The sequence below is a fragment of the Vicugna pacos genome, chromosome X, assembly GCF_048564905.1.
Source record: "Vicugna pacos chromosome X, VicPac4, whole genome shotgun sequence".
NCBI lineage: Eukaryota > Metazoa > Chordata > Mammalia > Artiodactyla > Camelidae > Vicugna > Vicugna pacos.
Window position 1 is genome coordinate 1,410,776 of NC_133023.1, and position 16,449 is coordinate 1,427,224.

A 16,449-nucleotide genomic window follows, 5' to 3' on the forward strand; every position below is an offset into this window, starting at 1 on the left:
CAAAAGAGGAGGGGGAGCGGAGGAAGCCACCAATGTTATTTCATTTTCTTTATTTATTTTTGGGGTGTGGAGGTTGGAAGACGGGTGGCACAGAGAGGACAGGAGAGGAACAGAAAGGAACATTTCTTCCCAGATCCGTCATAAAAATGTCTGCCACCTCAGACTTCAGGATGAACTTGGTTTTGCGAAAAAAACATTTTTTTTTTCAACTGGGGGTTGGAGTTTCGCCACTCCACACCGGTGCCAAATGTCCTCTCCCCAGCGCCGGTGTTGAGTGCAAACTCAGCCTTTAAACGTGGGAGACTTGGATCATGGTGGCTGTTCTTTGATGCCAGACTGGGTTGTTGAGTGTTTCTCAGTGGTAAGATTATGTGAGATTTGAAGACCTATCCGTGAAGTTTTGGCATTAAAAATCCACTGGCCGGTCTTTGCGCTGGTGAGGGAGAGGTTATGCATCGTGATGGTGCAACGTCCCGCATGGGCCCCTGGGGACCAGCCTTCGGAGGCGTGTGTCTTTCTGACAAAACATGAGGCTGAGTCTTGGGGTTACTGGAGACAGAGGAGACCTTGTGAGGTTAATATGACTTGTAATCCATCTGAAGCGAAAGGGAAGTCCAGTGGTTGCACAAAACCCACCACGTAGACTCGGCCCAGTCTCTCCTCCGCAGCAATCAGAAGCTCTGGACAATTGCCTGTCCCATTGTGGTCCACCCTCCCTCCCTCCCCACGCCTCAGCCATCGGAGTCCCCAGGGACCTCCCGGAGGCTGGGCCTCAGTCCACAGGCCGTGGTGCTTCCCTCTGCCCGCCCCCAGGACCTCTCCGCTTCCCTCTGCCTTAGACGTTGCCGTTTCTTGTGCCGAGACAGCCGATGTGGCTACGGGAAATGGGTCAGAAGCACGAGATGGTTGGACATGTCATTGTTCTGGTGTCTGGTTTTATAACTCCCCAGTGAGTGAACTCTTCCCTTAGCTCTGTTGGGAGTTCTCTTTAAGGAGATCCAGTCCAAGTGGGTTCGGTTTGACCTCTGTAGACAGTTCAGTGGTGTGACTGTCAGGCATGGGGAAAGGTGGTTTCTCGGCGTGACCAGGGCTGCTCCACGCGGAGCCAAGACTCCAGGGATCTCTGGGTGATTGCCATGCCTCCTTGCCCTGAGTGAGCACGGTGGGACTGCGCCTGCGCTCCCAGTCACTGCGTTAGCTACCAGGCTGCCCGGACAAATCTCACAGCTGGGCGGCTTGCACGGCACACATTCATGTCTCCGGTCCTGGAGGCTGGGATCTGAGGTCAGGGTGTGAGCAGGGCCGGTGTCTCCTGCGCCCTCTCCCCTTGGTGTGTGGACGGCCATCTCCTCCCTGGGTCCTCACATGGGCGTCCCTCTGCATGTGTCTGGGTCCTGATCTTCTCCTGTAAGGACGTGCATCCTGTTCAGTTAGGGTCTACCTAGAGACCTCATTTTAACTTACCTCTTTAAAGACCCCATCTCCAGATGCAGTCACTTTGAGGTCCTGGGGGTTAGGCTTCAACAGATGCATTTTGGCATCTGATTAGAGCAGTTACGTTTATTTCCTTATGGAGAGCTACAAAGCCAGTGTATGCAGTTACTGGGTTTTGATGACTTTACCATTTTGACTAGATAGCACCCCGTCCCTTGCTTCTGGCCGACTCAGTGCACCCTCCTCTTCTCGGGATGGCCAGCGGTCAGTGGGTGGTCCGTCTTGGTCCTTGGTGTCTCTTGTCACTGGGAGCTCTCCAGAGGACCCCGGTCTTAGCTCCCATCCAGACCTCTTTCTTGGATATCTCCACCTGGACGTCCCCCCACACCTCAAACTCCTTGTGACAGAACTAATTAAGTCCTTGCATTTTCTGTCAGATTATTGTCTTCTCCCAATTTGCAGCAATAATATCCATGTCCCTGGAGACTCAACATTATGTCATTATAAACCTGTTATTTAAAAAACAGAAAAACTGGATAGATGAGAGATGATAGTTGATTGATAGAGAGATAGGCAGATGATAGGTGGGTAAGTAGATTGATAGATTGATTAGATGGATGGATGGATTGATGGATAGATTAGATGGATGGATGGATAGATAGATTAGATGGGTAGATAGATTCATAGACTGGTTAGATGGATGCATGGATAGATAAAAGGGATAGATTAGATGGATGGATAGACAGATAAGATGGATGAATAGATAGATAAATAGATGGATAGATAGGTAGATAGACAGACAGACAGACAGATATCTTTTGGGCTGCAGACTTGAGTTCTGAAGGTGGCTTTGTAATACTGAACTCAAGGTTGAAATGCCAAGAATTCTCATCCCTTCTTCACCCAAGAATAAACCCAGCAACGTGTGGACAGGAGCCCATTGTGGCAGGTGCACTTGGTAGCTCAGTCCAATGGGCTGTGAAGGCTAAGACGTCAGCGCCAGGAAAGCAGGTCCCGGGAAGCTTCTGTTCCTCCTGTTCCGTTGGGCGACCGTGTCTCTTGGCCTCAGTCTGAGCACGTCTCCCGGGCAGGGCACAGTGGCCCAGAGGGGAGGACGCGCTGGCCTTTGAGAACTGAGGTCTGTGTGTCCTGGCCCTGAGTGACACCCTGCGAATTTTAATTTCTTGAGACAGCACGGGAGCCGGGACCAGGCGGGATTTCTTGGTCGTGTTGATTTTTACCGTGGCAACCAGCTCTTGGAGGCGCCAGAATCAAACTGTTTTAAAGTCCCTGTGAAAGTCAGTGGATGCTGGGAATTGTAACTCAACTATACTTCAAATAAAATAAAAAAAAATACATAAAGACCATCCACTCACCACGGATAACATAGAAGCAGTTAGGTTACAAGACAAAATGTCATGACAGATGAACCCGGCGTGGTCGTTTAAAAAAAATCAAAGTAGGAAAGGAAAAACTCCAGCTCTTTGCAACCAGACGTTTCTGTACACTACAGACATCCTAAAGAATGAAAAGATTGGACACATTTCAAGGCTTTTTCCCCCCCTCTTTTTATTTATTTATTTTTTATCATCCCGTTTATTTTAATTTTTTCGAGGGAGGTAATTATGTTTATTTGTTTGTTGTTAATGGCGGTGCTGGGGATGGAACCCAGGACCTCATGCATGCTAAGCAGGAATTTTTTTTTTTAATTGACGTTGAGTTGATCTACAGTGTCGTGTTAGCTTCAGGTGTACGGCAAAGTGGTTCCGTTACACATACATCTGGCTGTATCTATGTTTTTAAAATTCTTTTCTGTTATGCGTTATTCCGAGATACTGAACGTAGCTCCCGGCGTTTATCTTTTGTATACATGGTAGTTTGGCACCTGCTAATCCGCGCCGGGAAATTTTAATCCTGCTCTGCTTTTGTTGGCTCCGCTTTCCTCTCACTTGCCCTGTGCGTGGTGTGGCTTCCTGTTTTGTTTTGAAATGAAAGGGTGTCCGTGATGCACGTCTGTAGAACACCGGACAGGTGCTCGGTGTGCGTTACGCAGCTTCACAGAGGCAGAGGGGACGGTCTGCCCCGCCATCCCAGGAGCCCCGTCGGGAACATAGCCCCGTATTTACTTATTTGTTTGTTTGTTTTTGTTTGTTTAATCCACGCCCGCAGTGTCTGACCAAGCGTTTGTCACGTTGGCCACCAACGACATGTACTGCCAGGGGGCCCTGGTGCTGGGGCAGTCCCTGCGGAACCACAGGACGACCCGGAAGCTGGTGGTGCTGATCACGCCTCAGGTATCCAGGCTGCTCAGGTGAGACGCGGGCACGGCCCCCTGATCCTTCCTCCTGGAGAAGCAGGTCCCCTGCGCTGCAGGAGCTTCTGAGAATTGTCCTTGGGCTGGACCCCGGGCCGGCCAGCATGCAAAGTACCCCCTGATCATTGTGCTTAGAAGGAGCGGGGTGGGTCTGCCACGGTGCGTGGTTGACTTCCAGAAAATAACTTCAGTTATTTTTTGGGGGGGTTGGGAACTTTGAGAAGCAGCTGTCCTGAAAGTGAAAGATTGAAGCCTGCAAGTCATAGAACTTCACATCGGTCTCTGTGACCTCTTCCCATGGGTGGACTGGGTTTCTGTTTCCTCTGCAGTGTGTGTCCTCTGTCTCATGTTTTCCCACAAAGGTGTGAGGAGGTTATTGGGGCCGGCGGTGCATGGCTGTCCTGCTGCTCTGTGGAATGCACATCTGGGTGCACACAGACGGCTTTGTTTCTCTTGATGGCATAAAAAACAAAGGCTGGGAAGGGAGGGTATAGCTTAGTGGTAGAGAGCGTGCTTAGCATGCATGAGGTCCTGGGTTCAATCCCCAGTCCCTCCATTAAAAACAACAAAAACAAAAAATAAGAATAATTAATAAATAAACCTCATTACCCCTCCCTCCCAAAAAAGAGAGGCTGGATGTAGGGAATCAGCCAGGGAGAGGAGTTCCATCACCCAGGTGGGACGAGGGGCTGGCCAGGTGACAGGAGACAGATGAGCATCAATAACAGAGGTGTCCTTGTTGGTGGAACTGTAGTTTGGTGCAGCCACAATGGAGGACAGTATGGAGATTCCTCAAAAAACTAAAAAGAGACTTACTGTATGATCCAGCAATCCCACTCCTGGGCGTATACCTGGATTCCTCAAACTAATTTGAAAAGACACCTGCACCTCAGTGTTCCCAGCAGCACTATTTACAATCGCCAAGACAGGGAAGCACCCTAAATGTCCATTGACAGATGACTGGATAAAGAAGATGTGGTATATTTATACAATGGAATACTACTCAGGCATGAAAAAGAATAAAACAATGCCATTTGCAGCAACATGGGTGGACCTGGAGATGATCATTCTAAGTGAAGTAAGCCAGGAAGAGAAAGACAAATATACGATGTCACTTATATGTGGAATCTAAAAAACCTAATAAAATGAATTTATTTACAAAATAGACACAGACTCATTGACATAGAAAACAAACTTATCGTGACCAAAGGGGAAAGTGGAGGAGAGGGATAAATTAGGAGTTTGGGATTAGCAGATACAAACTACTGCATATAAAATAGATACACAGCAAGGTCCTACTGTCCAGCACAGGGAACCAGTCAATATCTTGTAATAACCTATAATGGAAAATTTTATATATATATGTATATATATATGTGTGTGTGTGTGTTTATATATATATGAACTCTCAGTTTATCCCTCCCCGCCTTTCCCTTTTGGTCACCATAAGTTTGTTTTCTTTGTCTCTCGAGTCTGTCTCTATAACAGTCTATAATGAAAAAGAATGCATATTTATGTGTATGACGGAATCACTATGCTCTACACCAGAAATGAACACAACATTATAAATCAAATCTACTTCAATTAAAAAAAAAAGAACAGAGGTGTCCTGCTGACCACATTGTCTGGGTCCCGAGACCTGAGTCTCTGGGACAGGCTGATGGTAGTGCAAACGGCAGGTGCTTTGGTGGGACCCCGAGAGCTTCTTACACGTACTCAGCGAAAGCTCGTGACCCCTCATGGATTGGGGGGGTCCTACTGACTCCTTCCTCCCTTTCCCGAGACCCCAGGGGCAGGACCCCAGCTTGCTAGAGTCCCTGCCCCTCAGCATTGCACCTACTACCGGTGATGAGAGACTGTGAGTCCTCCTTAGGTCCGTGGGTGTGAGGGTCTGAGGAGCGAGAGGGGAGACCCTGGCGTGGAGGGACTGCAGGACACGGTGCTCAAGCGCATTCTGAGTGGGACACCCCACTGGCACTGGGTCGATCCACACTGCAGCAAGCAAAAGCCTCATGTTAGTGGCAAATAATGGTTGCAGATGTGTTTATGAAACTATGCACATTTAAAAGAATCTGTATTACCCAATAGTATTTATTTCATAAAGGATGGACAGCAAGGTATTGGGTAACTCCCAAAGGAAAGCAAAAAGCAGAGGCCATGTTTTCCGAGTATCAGAATTCAGGCAAAGGGTGCTAGGTCACTGTACAGTTCACATTTTGGATATGCTGGTAATGACTGTTTATGGACCAAGTGATCGTTAGATAAAGCATATAAACTAGACCTGTTGGATACACCTGAAGATGGAAAGAATGCTGTTGGGAAATTCTTTTTATACAGTCCTCCTACTCTGTAATTCACAGATAAAGCAAACATGCAAGTGAATTCATCTGATGAATGATGTATAAAGTAACTCTTAAATGCTACGCATTACACAAACAATATGCTTTTCTCTGATCCACCACAGACCGCTTAAAAAATTGATTTTGCATTAATGGTACAAGGAGGCTTGTAATATGTTACCTGGAGCAAGAATTGAGTGTTAAATTCTTTGAATATAGTATAAGTAAACCTAGATGTTAATAGTGAAATTTAACCAAAAGAAAAAAAACAAAAAGAGTGTTCCATGGGACACTTTAAACCAGAAATTCTCTCCTAAATAACTTGATAAGTGAGCCAGTGAAAGTTGGAATTATATGCTATTTTAAAAACAATTTTGCTGTGAATACTACCTGTACAAACCAAAGGGGACAGCTGGAGTGATCCAAGAAAGAAAAATTAAAATCAGTGAAGAAATTATCCAGTTCAAACATTTAAAACAACAAAAAAAAAAACCCAGTATATGCAAGACAAGCAGGAGGAAGAAATTCATAAAGGAAAAAACAAAAAATAATAATTAGGAACAAGAAAAAAAGTCCAGTTGTTGGATTACTTAAAAATAAACCTTCAATCAGAGAAGACACAAATATACAAAATTAAACTTAAAAAGTACTCATTTGGATGCAACTTAAATTTTTTTAAATTTATTTTTATTGATTTATTTTTTAATTGAAGTAGAGTTGATTTACAATATTGTGTTAATTTCAGGTGTACAGCAAAGTGATTTGGTTATATATAGTTTTTTTTTAAGATTCTTTTGCATTATAGGAAAAGGTTATTTCCATTAGGTTATGACAGAATTTTGAATATAGTTCCCTGTGCTGTACAGTAGGTCCTTGTTGTTTATCTGTTTTATGTACAGTAGTGTGTATTTGCAAATCCTAAACTCCTAATTTATCCCTCCCCCTTTTCCCCTCTGGTAACCATAAATTTGTTTTCTGTGTCTGAGTCTGTTTCTGTTTTGTAAATAAGTTCATTTGTGTTACTTTTTATATTCCATATTTAGGTGATATCATGTGATATTTGTCTTTCTCTGTCTGACTTACTTCACTTGGTATGATCATCTCTAGGTCCAACCATGTTGCTACAAATGGCATTATTTCATTCTTTTTTCATGGCTGAGTAGTATTCCATTGTATATATACACCACATCTTCTTTATCCAGTCATTTGTTGATGAACATTTAGGTTGTCTCCATGTCTTGGCTATTCTAAATAACTCTGGTATGAACAGTGGGGTGCATGTATCTTTTCAAATTAGAGTTTTTTCTAGATATAATCCCAGGAGTGGGATTGCTAGGTCATACTGTAAGTCTCCTTTTAGTTTTTTTTTAATGGCTGAGTAATATGACTTTGACATTTCTGAAGAGTAGTTGTCAACGGTTTCATAGAGTGCCTTTTGGCTTGCGTTTTTCCAGTGTTTTCTCGTGGTCCAATTAAGGTTATACATTTTTGGCTAAAAAAAAAAAAATCCTCAGAAGTAAAGTACTTTTTTCAGTGCATCATATTTCAGAGTGTGTGATGTTGCTGTGTCTAGCTATTGGTCATAAAACCTTAGTCATATCTCCCCTGTAAAATTGTTATTTTTCTCTTTGTGATTGATAAGTATCTTGGGGGAGGTACTTTTAGACCATGAAAACATGCTCTTTCTCCTCAAAACCTTTACCCATTGATTTTAGGGTCCATTAGCGAGTCTAGTGATGTTTGTCTAATGGTGATTTTTCTGTTTTGCTCATTCCTTCTATATTTATCACTTGGGATTGTTCTGTGCGGAAGAGCTGCCCCTTTCCCCCATTTACTGATTTATTCAATTGTGATATCAGTATGGATTCACAAATATTCATTTTATACTTTGAGTTTCTTATTTGTTTTCTTGCCCAAATTGCTTCAGTGTTGGCTGCTGGGAGCTCCTCCTGATTGGCTTCCTGTATCTTTTTGACATGGCCCTATCCTTTTTTCTAGCACTTTCTTAATTTTCTATCATCACAAGATATTCCAGGCTATAATGAAGTACAATTTGAGCAAAGAAAAATTAAGTGGAACAGAGGCAAAGTTCATTTTGATGAAAGGTACGGTCTCTGAAAATTTGAGCCTCAAACTCATATGCAACGAACAATGTAGGTTTTGAATCTGTAAAGCAAAAATCAGTGGAGATTGCAGTGGACGTCTGTTGGTTTCTGCCTGTCAGCATTCACTCCTCTCTGCCCACACAGTTTGGAAAGAGGAAGTACTTTCCTAGGAGATGACCCGAATCAGTCTATCTCAAGACTGTTTCGTATGTCTTGTTTTCACGTTTGCCTAAGTTTTAAGCACGATTGGAATGTGGGCACAGCTCTGAGACACCCATGGGAAAAAACCCCTGAATATGAGTGGTTTGGAACCACGTTTCATGCGACTGCCCAGCACAGGACAGCGTGTCTTGTGTTCAGGGTCTCCTGTTCTCCTAGGATTTGGTGTCTCTTTTCCAGGGTCGTCCTCTCCAGGCTGTTTGATGAGGTCATTGAGGTGGACCTCACAGACAGTGCAGACTACATCCACCTGGCCTTCCTGAAGAGACCTGAGCTCGGAGTCACCCTCACCAAGCTTCATTGCTGGACGCTCACCCATTACAGCAAGTGTGTCTTCCTGGACGCAGACACCCTGGTGAGTCTAGGGGAGGGTGAGGACCCTCTCCGTCCTTAAGCGGGCTGCTGGTGGAGCCCATCAGGTCACGTCCATCCCTCGCACCAACATCCATGTTCAGTCCGTCAACACCAGGTAGAACCCACCTCCTTAGCCCTGTGCCCGACCCTGCCGAGGACATTTGAGATACTTGAAGGTACTTTCCTTCCCTATGATGAGCTTTTAATAACTACATCATTTCATCCTCACAAAATCAAATAACTGGGAAAATAATACTCTGCCTTGATTGTGAATTCTATACTCCTGATGGGGCTGGTGCACCTGGCTGCTTAAGCTCTTGTTATTTGGGGTAGTGGTGCCTGCTGGTGTACGAGCCCAGGATGGGTACTTCCAGAAACAGCTGTTGGAAAGTCGGAATGTGCAGTGATGTTGGAGTGTGGGTTGTCTTGGTTGCGCAGAAGCAGCTCTGTAAGAAATAAGAATGAGAGAACCATCAGAGTCAGTTTTTTTTTTCCCCCAGACAGAGCACAATTTAGCAAGCCGATAGGTGTTGCAGGCAAGCTCTGCGAGGCAATTGATTACATTATATTTCCTTGCAAACCTCCGCGTTGGTGTCTTTCCCAAGCCTCGTGGGTCACGTGTGCTAGACAAAAGAGAATATATGATTAAGAGAGGTCCACGGAGGGTCTTAAGAGCCTCGAGATATGAAAAAGACTATGAAAACGAATGTAAGTATACATATGCAGGGCTGGGACATTGTGCCAAACACCGGGAGCTGACACATTCTAACTGATGGCACTTAGTTAACAAAGAGACGGTGTTCCTTCTGTCCCTTGAAATCAGCTGGAGAGCGTGACATTGCAAGCTCTTCTCCTTTGAATATAAGCCTAAAAATAAGAGAGTCAGTTAAAAAAAAAAAAAGGCGTAAGTTTCCCATCACTGAAAACGCCGTCCCGGCCTGAAGTCGCTGTCGCGTTTCTCACCCGTGTCCCGCCGGCTGAGGGAAGGGCCCCCACGCCCCGCTTCCCCAGGTGCTGTCCAACGTGGACGAGCTGTTCGCCAGGACGGAGCTCTCTGCGGCCCCCGACCCCGGCTGGCCGGACTGCTTCAACAGCGGGGTCTTTGTCTTCCGACCTTCTCTGGAGACGCACGGCCTGTTGCTGCAGCACGCCGCCGACCACGGCAGCTTCGACGGTAGGTGAGGGCGAGCTCTGCGGAGGGGGGTGGGGCTGTGGCCAGGGCCCCACCACCCCGTTATCGGCGAATGGCAGCTGGGAGTCAGTGAAAGATGAGGATCAAAGAGTAAGTTCGGGCAGGGAGATAGGAAGAAACAAAGAAGGTAGTAAGTAAGTACAAGGTAGGGACGCCACAGGCCGGATCACATGGAATGGGTAGACAGCCTTTCTCGAAAGAGCCAGAGACTAAATGTTTTCAGCATCGTGGGCCATACGATGTCGGTGGCCAACGTTCATCCCTGTGTTTGTAGAGGGAAGTCAGGACGGGACTTGACAGGAATTCAGTGAACGTGGCGGTGTTTGCATAAAACTTTATGTACAAAAAATGGTGCGAGCCGGCGTTGGCCAACCCGATACAGAGTGAAGGGGAGAATTAACTGGGAGCCAGTGGGAAACCAGATATTTGCTTGACTGGGCATTAGTAGATGGGAAACACATTAGCATTTTTGTAACGTGGAAGGAGATGCTAGACTGTCGAAAAAGTGGAATGTAAATTGCTGCAGCCACCGTGGAAAACGGTATGGAGGTTTCTCCAAAAACTAAAAACGGGACTACCGTGTGACCCAGCAGTCCCACTCATGGGGATAGCTCTGAAAAAACCCAAACCATTTATTCATAAAGATACATTCACCGCAGTGTTCATAGCAGCAGTATTTACAATAGCCAAGACATGGAGGCAAACTAAATGTCCATCGAGAGATGACTGGATAGAGAAGATGTGGTATATATACACAATGGAATATTACTCAGCCATAAAAAAGAATGAAATTTTCCTATTGGTAGCAACAGGGGTGCACCTGGAGGGCATTAGGCTAAGTGACATAAGCCAGACAAAGACAAATACATATGATGTCACTTATATGTGAAACCTAAAAAAATACAACAAACTATTGAATGTAACAAAACAGAAGAAGACTCATAGACACAGAGAACAAACTAGTAGTGACCAGGGGGGAGGGGGAGGGGTGAGGCAGGATGGGGGAGGGGAGTCAGAAGCACAGGCTTTTAGGTATAAAATAAGCTGCAAGGATACATTGTACAACGTAGGGAATATAACCAACGTTTTATAATAACTATAAATGGAGTGTAACCTTGACAGACTGAATCACTATTTGATCCACCTGTGACTTATGAAATATTGTACAGCAACTAGACTTCAATTAAACAATAATAATAAATTGATAGGAAAAAAAGAAAAATGGCTTTTAGGTAAGGATGGGGAGGTAACAAAGTTGGCAGAAATGGTGGGAAAAGCTGGGATACCAGTGTGTCCGTTACACCCTTGTGTTCTCTTGGTGCTCTGCACCATTCTTTATTAACTTCTTCGGCTGTTTGTTATCACTGCACCATTCTTTATTAACTTCTTTGGCTGTTTGTTACCACTGCACCATTCTTTATTAACTTCTTTGGCTGTTTGTTACCACTGCACCATTCTCTATTAACTTCTTTGGCTGTGTGTTAACTCTTTAGGGGCAGACCAAGGCTTGTTGAACAGCTTCTTCAGTAGCTGGTCCACGGCCGACATCCACAAGCACCTGCCGTTCATCTATAACTTGAGTAGCAACACGGCGTACACCTACAGCCCTGCGTTCAAACAGTAAGTTTTATGCCTTCTACACCTGCCTCCTCCGGCCAGTGGTTCTCCTTCAGAATCTGTATCACCTTTTTGCTTTTTGAAGGAAAAAAATAACCAAGTCATCCCTCTGCTTGTTTTTTTTTTTTTTTAAATCATTTTACATGATAGGTAGTCAAGGCAGCTGGGCTCAAGGACAGTGGTTCCCAAAGTGTTGCCCAGGGAATACCTTTGGGGGGTTCCTTGCCACCCTTTCAAGTCTGTGGAGTCAAAATGACTTAAAAAAATTAATTATAAGACGTTGTTTTCCTTATTTCACTCTTGCTGTCTCATAAGTGGACAATGGGACTTTACAGAAACACCATGACCTGGTAAGGTGTTGCATTGAATGCAGATGCAGATGTGAGAAATCAAATGTTTCCCCTTAAAATGGTCGGTGTCACTTTTTCTACAGATTAAATATGTATGTATCGCTTTAGTTATATTTTATGAAAAAACATGAAAGATGTCATTCTACAATCTTTAAAAATACAGTTATATAGTTATATTTTTATGAAAAATATGAAAGCTGTCAGTCTATAAATTTTAAAAAAACATACTTATATTTTATAAAAAATGAGTCACTCTTAACAAATTTTTTTAAAATGTCGTTATATATAGTTGTATTTTATGAAAAAATATGAAAGGTGTCGCTCTACAAATTTTTTAAAATATGCTTATACACACAGTTACATTTTTATGAAAAAATATAAAAGTTACGTGAATGTATAGTGGGCCAGTTGTTTTTTTAATGAGTTGACACATGTATTTTGCTCAAGTCTCAGTTTTAATTTCTGTTGCGATAAACATATACAGTAGAACCCATAGGGGCAAAGCGTTCTTGGTTCTCAGTGATTTTTTTAAGAAGGTCGAGAGGTCCTAGGACCGAAATATGTGAGCCCCACTGCTCTGGGTGATGTTCTTATAAGCGAAAATGGAAAATCTGAGAAGAGTTCAGGAGATAAGCGTGGAGCATACATTTTTTTTAACTTTTTTTATTGAACTGCAGTCAGTTTCAACGTGTCCATCTCTGGTGCACAGCACCATGTCTCAGTCATGCATGTGCATACATATATTCGTTTTCATATTCTTTTTTAATTAAAGATTATTGCAAGATACCGAACATAGTTCCCTGTGCCATATGGAAGAAATTTGGTTTTTTTTAAATCTATTTTTATATAAAGTGGTTAACCTTTGCAAATCTCAAACTCCCAGATTGATCCCTTCCTACCCCGTTTCCCCTGGTAACCATGAGATTGTTTACTGCATCTGGCAGTCTGTTTCTGCTTTTAACAGGGGCCATATTGCCCTCCCCCAAGGAGACCAGAGGCTAGTTCTTGGGGACTGAAAATCCTTTTTAATATTAAAAAGCACAGATTTACATATAAAATATAGACAGACAGTGAGAAAGTGCTGTTAAAGTTGCACAAGAACGCAATTAAGGCGGTTAAGGGGGAGAAATGCCTTGGAACATTTCAAGGTTGGTAGGAGTGGTGATAATGAACCAAAAAAGGTTGAGAGGGGATAACTTACAATCCTTTGCAAGAAACCTATTTTCTGGTTTGCAGCTTGCATTGTCCACAATAAAAAAAATTTTTTTTTTTTTTGCGTTCCTGTCATTTTCAGGATGTGACAATTTGGGCTGTGGTTCTGCCCATCTTTGTAAGACTCCTGATTTACTCTGCCTGTTTCGGGGAACTGCCCCATGGGTTTCTAGTATGTTTCTTGGTGTAGAGAAACTAAAACACCACAAACATGGATTGAATGACGGATTAGTTTTACGGCAAGTCGAAGTGACAGGATTGTCCGTCACCCGTTGAGGTGGACCTTTCCGTCCCGCTGTCTGCGCTGAGGCCGATGCTTGTCTCAGGATTTCTGGGTGTGGTCGCTTCCGAGAGAAAAAGCAGAATGTTCTGTGTTTCCTTCTCAGGTTTGGCTCTAGCGCGAAGGTGGTCCACTTCTTGGGGTCCGCGAAGCCTTGGAACTACAAGTACAACCCCCAGACCGGCTCGGTTCTAGACCAGGGCTCCGGGTCAGTCAGCGAGCACCAGACATCCTTCCTGAACCTCTGGTGGCGGGTCTACCACCGCAGCATCCTGCCGCTTTACGAGAGAATCGGGCACGAGGAAGTCCACGCATCTCCGGGACACACGGTAAGGCGACTGTTCCCTTGAAACCCCAAGAACTGAGATGAGGGAGAAACTCTCCAGGGTCCACAATTGCGTATTTCCCTCGACTCCGCCCCTTCTGATGTACAATCTGTGTCTCACCTAGAAGGATGCTCAAAGAGGCAGGGCACAGTTTTTGTGTGTGTCTGTGTGCGACAAAGTCGTGAATGTGTCGTGAGCAGAACGGCTGCTTCGATTTACAGGACTGATGTGTAAATAATTACTTAAATTCGCCGACTTCCTCAGGGCAAGAGTCACTCACAGCTTAACTGGCTGAGGCTGACTGATTACAAGTTGTCTTTCAATGGGTCGTTTCCCACGTTGAGTCCCCGAGTGAAGTAGCAATCGGAGGCGGTTTCTGAAAAGGGTCTTTAAACTTTGATTGGAAGACAAAATATTATTGATTGGCACCCATCGGATTTTTCTGGTTTTTTTAATTTTTTAATTTTTTAAATTTTTAATTTTTTTTCCCATTGGATATTTTTAAACTATAACCCTAAATGCTCTTCGTGGTGGAGTTTCTCAAGTTGATTTAATAAGGATGAAACAGCCTGGCAAATGACCTTTCATTATTTTTTTTTAAAGGAAGGGTAGTTGATTTACAGTGTTGTGTTAGTTTCTGGTGTACAGCATAGTGATTCGGTTATAAATAAATAAATATACATTCTTTTTCAGATTCTTTCCTATTATATATTATTACAAGGTATTCAATATGGTTCCCTGTGCGGTACAGTAGGATCTTGTGTATCTGTTCTGTATACAAATCCCAAACTCCTAATTTATCCCTCCCCTTCTTTCCCCTTTGGTAACCATGAGTTTATTTTCTGTGTCTGTGAGTCTGTTTCTGTTTTGTAAATAAGTTCATTTGTCTCATTTCTTTTTAAGACTCCACATATAAGTGATATTTCTCTTTCTCTGTCTGACTAACCTCACTTAGTATGACCATCTCCAGGTCCATCCCTTTTGTTGCAAATGTCATTATTTTATTCTTTTTCATGGCTGAGTAGTATTCCTTTGTATAAATACACCACATCTTCTTTATCTAGTCATGTGTCGATGGACATTTAGTTTGCTTCCACAGCAAAGGACCTTCTAAAATTAGGTACCAGGAAACTATTTCACAGTCAGTTTTTTTCTAGGTATAATTTATTGCTACAGTGGAGTCCAGTGTCAGCAAATGCATGTGTTGGGCCCTTGAAAAGAATTCCTATTTGAGTGTTGGCTATGGGTTTTCTTTGGTGGAGCTGGATGCTACTTTTCAATGAGCAGGACTAAAACTTTTTCTGATTGTTGCCCACGAGTGAACAGGAGTTTATTCAGATTCATGTTGTGGATGCCAAGCTGCTTGCTAGGTATTGCTTGTAGAGGAAGGAAGTAAAGCTTTGAGTTGGGTGGTTCCAAGAAACCGGACATAGAGAGCGGTCTGAGAGACCTGCACCATGTGGTCCTTTCTCCACCTGTGTTTTATCAAAGCTAACTTTGTCTTGTCGCCAAGAGTCCCAGGGCCCCTGGGGCTCTCTCTGTCGGCCCCCAGGTGTGGGATCCCTTGTCTCTGGCCCTGAATATTTATAGGTTATGTGGCATCCGTTGGCCAAGCTTCCGTGTAATGCATGTGGATGTCGGGGCTGAGGACCACCAGCCCCGCAGAGGGTGGGGTGGGTCCTGCGGCCCCGAGAGTGGCTGGAGTCTTGAAGAGATGCAAGGAGGACTTGCTAAGTTCATCTCCCTTTTGTGCAGACTTGCCTCACGGGCGGTGGGGTCCCGTGTGCGAATTCGGCACCCACTGCTGACGGGATGTGTGCAGATTCCACTCCTGGCGCCCGGGAGCCGTGTGCAAATTCACCGGAGGGCTCCAGCCAGCCTTGGCCTGCTGTAGACCCTTCAGAGAGGACCGTGGTGGTGGAGGAGAGCCCTGCTTCACCTGAAGCACACCATTTGGAAGATGTAAGTACTGCACTCTGAGATGCAGAGGCAGACAGTGGCTGCTCAGTGAGATGGAGCAGAGAGGATGCTTCCTGGGCCTCTGGGGAGGAGGATGGAGGGGCGGTACCTGTCCTCAGTTCACTGTGGCATTAGGACCTCCTGCCTTTATTTACAGAATTGCTAAGTTAGCAGGGAGGATGTAGCTCAAATGGTAGAGCACGTGCTTAGCATGCACGTGGTCCTGGGTTCAGTCCCCAGGACCTCCTCCAAAAATAAATAATAAACACTAATTACCTACCCCCCTGCCAAAAAGAAAAACAATAAAAGAGAACTGGTACATTACACATCACAGCAAACCCAATAAAAGATGTACAATGTTAACTAAAGTTTATTGCCTTAAAACTTTGTTTTGGTTAGTAGAATATTGGTGTATTTATGTTTAAATCTTATCATCTGTTTTAAGAATCTTTTTCGAGGTGGGGTTGGGGACAGCTCAGGGGTATAGTGTGTGCCTTGATTGCATGCACAAGGTCCTGGGCTCAATCCCCAGTCCCTCCATTAAAAAATAAACAAGCAAACCTAATTACTTTCCCCTCAAAAAAGAAATTAAAAAATTTAAAAACCTTAAAAAAAAAGCATCTTTTTCTCTCTCCTGTTTTGTCTTCCGTTGGATTAACTTTTAGTTACTCTCTGTCTTACACATCCATTTTGCATTGCTTGGATTATTTTTTCAATGGTTACCTGTAGATTCCAGTTTTCATTCCTC

General features: G+C 44.1%; 1 protein-coding gene across 5 annotated transcripts in view; it reads left to right on the top strand.

The window, feature by feature from the left end:
* Positions 1–16,449, top strand: part of GYG2 (glycogenin 2) — a 29,676-nt gene that overhangs the window by 2,310 nt on the left and 10,917 nt on the right. For 4 of the 5 annotated variants that reach the window (XM_072955896.1, XM_072955898.1, XM_072955897.1 and 1 more), the window contains exons 3-8: positions 3,604–3,745; positions 8,592–8,766; positions 9,777–9,939; positions 11,451–11,577; positions 13,523–13,745; positions 15,498–15,704. In XM_072955896.1, coding sequence (XP_072811997.1) covers positions 3,604–3,745; positions 8,592–8,766; positions 9,777–9,939; positions 11,451–11,577; positions 13,523–13,745; positions 15,498–15,704 — 1,037 coding nt within the window. The remainder of the gene's footprint in view (positions 1–3,603; positions 3,746–8,591; positions 8,767–9,776; positions 9,940–11,450; positions 11,578–13,522; positions 13,746–15,497; positions 15,705–16,449) is intronic. The other variant, XM_072955900.1, reaches the window with a different exon arrangement.